A 10,994-nucleotide genomic window follows, 5' to 3' on the forward strand; every position below is an offset into this window, starting at 1 on the left:
TTTCTTTCGTGTACGATATCTCTCGAACGAATCAACCGCTTTTGACCAGCTTGGTGGCGATCGACGTGGTTTTTCAAGCTCAAAGGCGGATTAGTTTTTGAAATTGATCGATAAAGAAACCACTTTAAAAAAAAATATTTCTTATTTTTTTAAGATTTTTCAAAATTTCTCAAAATCTATCGGTCCGAATCGGTTCAAATTCACAGGAAATGTAATTTTGAGGGAAATATTTAGAACGCCGTTTAGTAGATTCCGATCGGTTTAAGGAAATGTAGGCATCACGCAGCTGCACGCATTTAACTTTATCGACGAATTTTTGTTATTTCGGCTTGCGGAAATCGTCAGATTATATATTTTTCATTATTCTTGAATTATTTCCTTCAAAATAAAAAAAAAATTAGCTACGCTCGAAAATGTCGAGATGACGTTTTTTTTTACAACTTTGTTGCCCTCCCCTTTTTTTCCGTCACTCTCAAATTGTCAGATTAGTGGAATATACACTTTTTAGGATGTTATTAACTCACCCTACCTTAATCTGACGCGCTCGGGAATTTCTGATGGTCAATTTTTTTTACTAAACTGATCCTGTCTCCTTCACGTGCGGCCTTATATATGGGCCTCATATTTTGTGGAGGTACTTAACCGGGTACAAGGTATCCCCCTATATATTAATCTGCCGCGCTTTAGTAAATCCTGAAATCCCCTCTTGGGCTCCCCTACCATTATATTTATTTTTTTAGCAGTTTGAAACAGCTTTAATTATTTTCAATAAGACGTATCTACGACGAAACGAAAGCCTTACAAATTTTTCAACAATAAATAATATTTACTAACGAAAATTTTGATCAATGCCAACTTAACGAAAAACACTGGTCAATTTTCTGTCACTGTGTTGGTATTGATTGCGCGAAGCACGCGAGAGCATTACTTTTGAGAGTGCTCAATTGTGCGAAGCGTTGCTTGTTGTTGGAACATTCAACGTTGAGCATTATGCCACATGCGCTCTAGTGCTGTTATTGGTAAACTTTATATCGTATAACTTAATATTATCTTCAATACACTCAATAAACAACTATAAATAGTATGTCTAACGCAAGAACTCATCAGTACCAATATAGTGGATATTATTAAAAAGATACAGGATGTAGATATTTTCGAATTTTAATAAGAATAAGTAAAAAAAAAATCAATTTTTTATAAAAACGCAAAATAAATTATAACTCTGCAGGGGTTGAGCTTAGGGACCTCCCGTAGAACAATTTTTTGCAGCTGATGACCTCATCTATCCCCTATTTGCGTTTGATCCACGACTTTTTGACCACCCTGTATATCACTCAAGACTCAATGTTAATTTCTCAAATTAAGTAGTTAGCAGTGCGCAACTGTACCCTCTGAATAGTATTTATTTAAAATTAGTTTAATAATTAAGTTATAATTATGTTATTGTAGTGATATTTGTGAATTAAAAATAAAACAAAACACATTTAAAATAAAGAAACACGTTAGCACAATTTTTTAATTAAAATAGTCAATAATTGAGATATTTACACGAGACTAGATGACACTATGATTAATTGATTACGAGTATATTATGCAGAGAATTATATACTAAACTAGAAAAGTTGCATTTAATGCAATATTAGTTTTGGCACTACACATTTGATTGGCCGGTTGTCAAAACAAAAACTTGAGTAAAAGATTTCAAACAATTTAAGAAATTAAAATATGCTGTTGTGTTGTTAATTATTAATTATTATTATTTGAAGAAAATTCAGGAAAAATTTCAACAGAAAAGCGGGATCACCAAACGAAATGTTACATAAAACGAAGCCATCTGGTGGCGAAACGGAGTTCGCCGAGTTTGCTAGTCTATTATATATAATATATTATTTGACACTTGTCAGATGCGCTTTATTGTAAAAGAATACAATGTAAACTGTAGTTATAAAAATGCGTTTTGGCCACAATATTTATTATATCATAAACACGAGTATCACAGTTAAATTAAATACGACCTAATAGGATTGAGTACATTCAATAAAAAATGACGCCCGCCATTTGTCTCGATACTATTATTTTGGCACAAGTATACAAAACAGGACTAAATAAATGCAGTAATACCTGTTTGGATCTCGAAGCTAAACATGAGACCAATTCAAAAATTATTTAATAGCATTTGTTTGTAGATTTATTATTTTCTTGCAATGTTTAATTAACTATCAATAAAATTACTAAGAGTAATAATACTGACTCTACTTGGGTTCAATAGTTTTTGAAGTTATACTTCTTTAGGCGCGTTATGAAAAATTGATGAGAGTGAAATTTTACGATGCGCGCGCACCGTTACACAAAATTAACAGAATGAAGTTGCCCACGGAAGATGCGGCATTGGACATAATTTAGAAACAACATTCGAATAATAATAGAATTTATGATACACTTAATGTAAGAGAATAATAATAAATATTTATTTAATTTTTCAAATGCAAACTGAACTTCATTGACTATAACTCCTTTTCCAGTCTTTGATTATTTATTTTTAATTAATTATTTGCATGCAATCAAAAATTATTTTTAATAATGCCAAAGAAGTATAACTTCTTACACGCGTACGTAAGTACACGCAGCGTTTTTTTTATAGATTTCCCACAAATATTCCTGAAAACTTGAATTGTTGTTTTAAAAAAAATAATGACGACTATAATTAAACCCTCACAATAGGTTTGCTGTTCAAAAGACAAATAATAAAAAAACGTGTGTGTCAGCTACGACACACGATTGGAGTTTACTCCTTACGAACGATAAAATGGCGATAATGTTCTGTGGCTGTCGACCATATTTTCATACTAAAGGTGGTAAGAATATGTTTTTATAATATAAATGTTTGTAGTAGTAATAAAACGTACCTACATCATCTATGCCCAAATAGAATTTTCTTTCTGTGACCAAAGTTACCTTTATAGTAAGAGAAGAATAAGAATGAACAATCTTTTTAGTTTTAATTTCACTGACCATTACTATTGACAAAACTCTATGGCACGCTAGACAATCTCCTTTTATCTTTACACCTGTCAACACTGACAATGTTGTAACGTGGCTGTCAAAACGTGAATTCAAAATAGAAAAGTCTGTGTAATGTATTCCATCTCATTCTTTTACACGATCAATCCATTTGTCTCTTTCTACATAACGCCTCAACATTTCGTGTTACACTTGATTTTACTCCTCATAAAATTTCCGTACCGGGCCTTATAACTCAAATCGTTTGGTCTAAGATCCCGCTGCAGGATTGGTGCGCTCATCGACTATTTGTTTAAAACCAAATTTTTATGTTTATTTATAATTAAGAGAATATATATTTACTAGGGTGCCTATCAAAATTTGGCCGCCATTATTTTTAATTAAATTATTTTTAATTGATTTTTGGTAAAAAATTTCGTTCATTTATTATTTAAATAAAATAATGTCTACATCACGGTAATTAACATGAAGATTCTAAAAAATCACGGGTGCCGTTGCGCACCTGGCCGCACCTCTTTGCAGCCAGGTGTAAACAGGTATGATTTCGATAAATTTATACGTTTATAACCTATTTTTATTAATTATATGTCAAATTGAAGCTAATTTTTTTCTATTAATTATCATATAAAGTTGCTTAATTATTTCTGGCCGCAAATACGGGCTACTAGCTGTTAAAGATAATAGATATTTAAGGTAGAGTGAAAGAGAGTTAGCGCGTAGCATCATTTGTCAGACGAGGACAGCGATTGTCGGCTGTGCGACGCTTTTAAGCCATTGCGCATGCGTCGAACGTTAGTGTTCTCAACCACCGGGGAGTAATAGAGACGACCTTTAATAAATACTCCAAAAAATATGTATTTTTTTTCAAAATGACAAATTTAAAAATTGCAACAAATTCAGCCCAGAAAATAATGGCTGGCTGGTACTAGATGGTTTTTTAAAACCAACATGGTTCCTGGGAGACTCAACTTAAATGTTTAATTAATATGTAATAGACAATTAATTACTTGAATAAAATCTAATAAAATTTTAAAATAATACTTTCGCAATAAAATTTTCTTTTACTTAAGTCACCTTGGTTTTATTTTTTAAATTAATATTAAATATCGACGTTCTAATTAGCAAATTATCTAACTCCATTTTAGATAATCTTTTATTTGTACGAAAAAAACAATGACTTCAAAATTTATTATCATTTTAAAAAACCATTTAATATCATTAATATCTAATAGAGATATAATATTTAAGTTTGAATCATTCAAATAATTTGTAATTGGATTATTGCTTCATCAAAATGTTAAAAAATCACCCTCTAAAAAATAAGGAGTTAGACAAATTGCTAACTAGACCGTCGATATATCAAATCAATATTAATTTTTTGTTGCAATTTTTAAATTTGTCATTTTGAAAAAAATTACATATTTTTGGAGTATTTATTATAAGTCGTCTCTATTACTCCCCGGTGGTTGATAACACTAACGTTCGACGCATGCGCATTGGCTTAAAAGCGTCGCACAGCCGACAATCGCTGTCCTCGTCTGACAAATGATGCTACGCGCTAACTCTCTTTCACTCTACCTTAAATATTTATTATCTTTAACAGCCAGTAGCCCGTATTTGCGGCCAGAAATAATTAAGCAACTTTATATGATAATTAATAGAAAAAAATTAGCTTCAATTTGACATATAATTAATAAAAATAGGTTATAAACGTATAAATTTATCGAAATCATACCTGTTTACACCTGGCTGCAAAGAGGTGCGGCCAGGTGCGCAACGGCACCCGTGATTTTTTAGAATCTTCATGTTAATTACCGTGATGTAGACATTATTTTATTTAAATAATAAATGAACGAAATTTTTTACCAAAAATCAATTAAAAATAATTTAATTAAAAATAATGGCGGCCAAATTTTGATAGGCACCCTAGTAAATATATATTCTCTTAATTATAAATAAACATAAAAATTTGGTTTTATACAAATAGTCGATGAGCGCACCAATCCTGCAGCGGGATCTCGTACTATTTCTTAAGGAGTAAACTCCAAAAATGATAAAGATTTTTCCATCAATGATGATTGCTTAAAAGTTCACTATAGCTCCACTTTGCAGCGGCTTTGCAGAGGATGATGATGACTACAATTGAACTCTCACAATAGCACCATGCTGTTCATCAGGTACACCATGTACCCGTCTCGTGTGTGCTCTGACTTTATTTGGTTTCTCAAAGCGGTGTTCACATATTGGACAAAGATACCCATACCGTTTCCCTGTATGTGCATTGTGCTTATGTATTTGGAGAAACTTTTTCGATTTTAACCTCTTTGGACACATGTCACACTGAAAAAGATACCCAATAATATAATTTATATAGATAATTCTTAAAAGTTTTCGAAGTGAAACGGATAGGTCACGAAGATGTGGAGCGTTTTTGTCGAAAAAGAGAGAGAGAGAGCGATTGAGAGAAAGAGAGAAGGGCGAATTACCTTATAGAAATTCTATTTTAAAAATTAAAATTTCGTAAGGAGAATTTATGAAATATATTTTAGTATTTTATGCAAAATAATCTCAAATGGCGAATTGTAAATTAAAATGCCACGTGTTTTTATTACACTTTTAATATTTTAATGACAATTAGATTCATTAAATTCCTAACATATCTTCCTTTTTACCTCCCTCTAGTCTCGGAAATCTAAAGTTTTAGATTTGTATAAATAAGAACAAAACTAAAAAATTTGTTTGCCAAAGGAGTTTCACTTCTGACATGTGTTCTTTGTACTTTTATTTTTCTATTTATCTGTTAAAACTTTTGGATTTCATTGTTTAATATAGTTAGCAAATTAAAAAATTACGAGGCTCTAAACATCCTTATTAGAAAAGAAACAATGTATGAAAAACTATGGCCTTTTTTCTCAGCCTTTATATAAAAACTAGTGGACCCGACAGACGTTGTCCTGCATGATATTTCAAGCGATTAGTAAAGCAAAGTATGAAAGTACCGACTGCAGCGCCATCTGGCGGGCTGATTTGTGAATCTAAACCATTCCCAGATCCCCTTGAACACACAAAAAATTTCATCAAAATCGGTCCAGTCGTTTGAGAGAAGTTCAGTGACATACACACTCACAGAAGAATTATATATATAAAGATGTTAAAAACAAAATACTCACTTGAAAGTTCTTTTCTGGTAAGTGTATAGCTATGTGTTGTACAAGAGTAGATCTACGATAAAAGCTGGCTCCGCAATGATCACAAATGTACGGTCTTTCACCAGTGTGTCTACGCTCATGTATCTGAAAAGTTTGTCGATTATACACGATTCATTGGTCTAGTGGTTAGTACCCCTGACTGCGAATCCATGGGTCCCGGGTTCGATCGCCGGCTGAGACGAACATCGATGCGATGAGCATTTGGTGTTGTGCTTAGGTATTGGGTGTTTAAATATGTATTTATATGTCTATCTATCTATCTATAATATATATGTATATCCGTTGCCTAAAACCCATAACACATGCTTCACCAGCTTAGCATGGGACTAGGTCAATTGGTGTGAATTATCTATAAAAAAAAATATTATAAATAAATCTCAAAACAATATGGCTGTTATGGCATAAAAAGAAAATTAAAGTTTATTAATTGTTTTGTATTTAATTCACACCAAAATACAAAGTGACGTGAGTCAACGAATATTTAGTAATTACACCAATTGCTTCGTCTTTTTTGAATAAATTAAACTACATCTAATTAAAGAAAAAACTTTTTAACCGGATTAAAGTTATGTATTATTATAAATTTACAACTATTTAACATAATTTTAAATATATCCGACGTTTCGCGTGCTTTACATCGTGCGTGAGCACGGTGACTGAAGACAAAAGGTGTTGGATGTCAAAAAGTATCGCAGCTGTAGAGAAAGTTGCATTATCTGTATTTATTTCCCCGGAGTTGGTATCGACTAAAAGATGGAGGGTTTTGGAAAAAATGCCTCACGGTGTCCTCTATTTTCGCGGATTGTTTTTCTGGAGATTTTAATTTGGATATTATTGGATCCCAGGTGTTTGACAATTTTAGGCCGTCTTCTCTATTGAAATTGGTGTGTTTTTTTATTTCAATGGCTTCGCGTACCATTGGGAAGAATATTTTTTCTTTCGCAAGTACTTTTGGTTGGTGAAAGTTTTTTCTTTAAATGTGTAAAGGTTATGTCAATCAAAGACAATACTATGTACATCTAATTAAGTTGAATTCTATTTACTTGCAAATATTCAAGAGATATAATACAATATTCTCTATTAGATTTTGTGATTTATTGGTAAATGAACGACTTACAATTAGGGCTTCTTTTGTAGCTGAACTATATTCACAGTAAGCACACTTATGTATTTTGCCCAAGCCGTGTCTTGCTCTTTTATGCTCTTGTAATTGATTATTGTTCCTACATCGTTTTCCACAGGCCTGAAATCAAATTGAACTGAAATTTAATAACAGAAAATAGTATATTTAATTACAAGTGTAGAAAGCCTGTCAATGCAAAGAGTTCATACAGAAAGTCTTCGGTAGAATTTTTGAAGTTATACTTCTTTAGGCGCGTTATGAAAATTGATGAGAGTGAAATTTTACGATGCGCGCGCCCCGTGACAAGAAATTAACAGAATGAAGTGGCCCACGGAAGATGCTACGGCATTGGACATAATTTAAAAACAACATTCGAATAATAATAGAATTTATGTTACACTTAATGTAAGAGAATAATAATAAATATTTATTTATTTAATTTTTCAAATGTAAACTGAACTTTATTGACTATAATGACACCTTTTCCAGTCTTTCATTATTTAATTGTAATTAATTATTTGCATGCAATCAAAAACTATTTTTTAATACAGTTGCTCAAAAAGTGGCGTATTGCAGGGACGTATAGCGTTCGGGATGTGGGCTATTACACACTCGTGCTTTTTTTTTACCATTTCCGAACTAGTGCGTTTTCTTTCCCAACTGTCAAAATAATGTCTATTAAAAAGAAAAAACCAACCACGAAGTTTTTACTAAAAAAAATTCATAGAATTTTTTATGATTCATGCAAATATTTCTAAAAAGAAGCTACTGCTTTGTTTCAATATAAGATTTAATGATTTTATTCAATGAGTTAGGTTAGATTTCATTTCATCTCCTTAAATTTCATTTCATATCAATAAAAAATTGTACTGAAGACTTGGCTGTATGGGCATAGTTCCCTTTGCCTACCCAGAATGGGTGAAGAAAAAAAAATCTGCTTATATTCTTTTACGGTTGGCGCCATTTTCCAAAAAATGTTTTTTGCGCGTTTAGTTGTTTGTTATATTATATATTAAATATACATGAAAAATCATACGAAATAAATAATAGTTTGTCTCAAACAGTATATAAATATGCAACCTAAAACTTCTCCAGTTAGTATAAAAAAACTGTACCAATGTATATGTGAACAATAATTTGTATAAGAAATAAATTATTAGTGAGTTGAGTTTATTGTTTTTTTATTATTTTATTTAATTGCATAATTTTTTCGCAACTGTATTAAAAATAGTCGTTCAGTACACGTGCGGAACCATCATTGCAACTTGTTCCGACTGTCAACCCTCACCTTCGGCTGCGCCTCGGCTCGGGTAGACATTTGTCGAAACTCTTTGCAATGACAGGCTTTCCGCACTTGTAATGAAATATACTATTTAATAATGCCAAAGAAGTATAACTTCTTACGCGCGTACATAAGTACACACTCCCTTTTTTATTGATATGAAATAAAATAAAACCTTACCTATCTCATTGAATCAAATCATAAAATCTGATATTGAAACAAATTCGTAGCTTCTTTTTAGAAATACATATTTGCATGAATCATAAAAATTTCTATGATTTTTTTTAGTAAAAACTTTGTGGTTGTTTTTTTCTTTTTAATAGACATTATTTTGACAGTTAGGAAAGAAAACGCACTCGTTCGGGAAAGGTAAAGAAAAAGCAGCTAGGGGCCTCATAGTCTAGCGGTCTTATTAAGTGGCAGCTAGGTGAGAGGTACCGGGTTCCATTCCCGGTTCGAGCGCAAGTTTTAATTTAAATTTGTTCTCAGCCTTTGGGAGGGTTATGCGGTACCGGGCGAGTGCCTAAACCGTACATGGAGGACACGGTCGAATTTCTAAAGACAAGCACGAATTATAAAAAAAATCCTATACTTGACGCAGGCTAATGCAGAAATCGTGCCAGAGCCATAAAAAAAAAAGCAACAGTGTGTAATAGCCCACATCCCGAACGCTATACGTCTCTGCAATACGCTACTTTTTGAGCAACTGTATTAAAAAATACATTAAAAATGCTGCATCATTGACAAGCTTTCTTCACAATTAGATTTACTAAAAGTAAATGCACAAATGTTTACACATCTGGTCATTTTGTGTGAAAATAAATTTATATAGTACCTCACAAACACAGAAGTTAGTATGAAATCGCATGTGTGCCCTATATGTTGCCTTCATACGAAATTCCTTATTACATATATTACACTTATATGATGTAGCTATTGGTACTTTGGCACCCTTTTTCTTGAGCAGGGTTTTCTGAAAAACAACACAATTTCTTAGTTTAGCCATCAATTTTCTAAACAAAATTTTAATTATGTTTATTGTCAATTAATCTACATCAGTGTTTCACAGCAGCATTAATGCACCAACTTTAGGCTTGCAGAAATTCCCCCCCTCTACGTAACATACATAATTTTAAATTTATAATAAAAAATTAAATTATTCACCTAAAAAAATTAAGTTAAAAAGTGAATTTTTAAAACATAATGAAAAATGATGAGTAATTCATTTTTGTATTGCGCCCCTTATCAATCAAATTGCCCATTGATCTACATAGTAGAGTGACTTATGATATATGCCAGAATTTACCACCTGTTTTGTTTTTTTTTTAAATAATTATGACACTTTAACCATGCAAGGTCTTGCCAAGTGCCATCGCTTGATTTTTTTTAAAATAATTAACAACTGTGATCAAAATATTACCTGTTTAACTTCCTTAGGTTTTTCATCATCATAATCATGATTGTCAAAATCGTCATCATAATAATTATAACTATAATCATTCGTTTCAATATTATGATCTTTTTTCTCAATTACATTATTACATATTTTTTCTGATATAATACCTTTATGTTTCATGTTTAACAAGGTTTTTTCAGCTTTACGACTTTTTCTACGGAACTTTAATGCCATTCTTATTATATCTGAACACATTTTGCATATTTTCTGTGATAAGCTGTCCTGGTAATTAATCTGGAAGGAATAAATAATATATGAGCTGTTAAGTTAAAAATGGGCGAATTTTACACAACCGCCACAAAAGGTCTGGGCCCATCTTTTATAATACCATTTAAATACATAAACAATAAAGTAATTGTGGAGGTGAAAGTCAAAATCTGTTAAAAACTAGATTTTATTGGTAACAAACGGAAAACCAACTACTGTTATAAAAAAGCCGATAATATAACTTATATTTATTATTATAGCAAGAGTCAATATTATACCATAATTTTATGCAAACTCACCTCCAAGCCTGTGATAAGTTTCAGATCTTGCGTCCGTTTTATAATGGTTTCCTTATTAATAAAAATATCACTAAGATTTTCAGTACTTAGGCAAGTCCTACAACAATCCATTTTAGATGTTTTTATTTCACTTTGCTGCCTTGCAATTCGTCGTTTACTAGCCAAAGTATGCATCATCATTAAAAGTGGCACCATTTTACATTTCTGCTTTAATACAAGATATTAAATATGTACAGAGGAATATATCAACATATTTCATCGTTAATGTGATATTTGAATTTAAAAATTATTTAGATCTCTACTTCAACATTCGGCGAAAGTCACAAATGAAACACTTATTACAAAAAGGTAAACAGAAAACAATAGAATGCTGCACAGATTGAATTGCTGCATCGGC

At 31.6% G+C, this 10,994-nt stretch overlaps 1 protein-coding gene across 1 annotated transcript; it reads right to left on the bottom strand.

Annotated features, from left to right (window-relative positions):
* Positions 1-5,063: 5,063 nt before the first annotated feature.
* LOC125058810 (zinc finger protein 568-like) lies at positions 5,064-10,994 on the bottom strand. The gene is made up of 6 exons (XM_047662956.1): positions 10,598-10,994; positions 10,056-10,325; positions 9,471-9,608; positions 7,348-7,473; positions 6,192-6,314; positions 5,064-5,361 (listed from the first exon to the last, which is right to left on the bottom strand). Exons 1-6 carry the CDS (start codon positions 10,790-10,792, stop codon positions 5,158-5,160), a joined length of 1,056 nt encoding a protein of 351 aa, XP_047518912.1. The 5' UTR covers positions 10,793-10,994; the 3' UTR covers positions 5,064-5,157.

Source organism: Pieris napi, chromosome 18 (assembly GCF_905475465.1).
Source record: "Pieris napi chromosome 18, ilPieNapi1.2, whole genome shotgun sequence".
Taxonomy (NCBI): Eukaryota; Metazoa; Arthropoda; class Insecta; order Lepidoptera; family Pieridae; genus Pieris; species Pieris napi.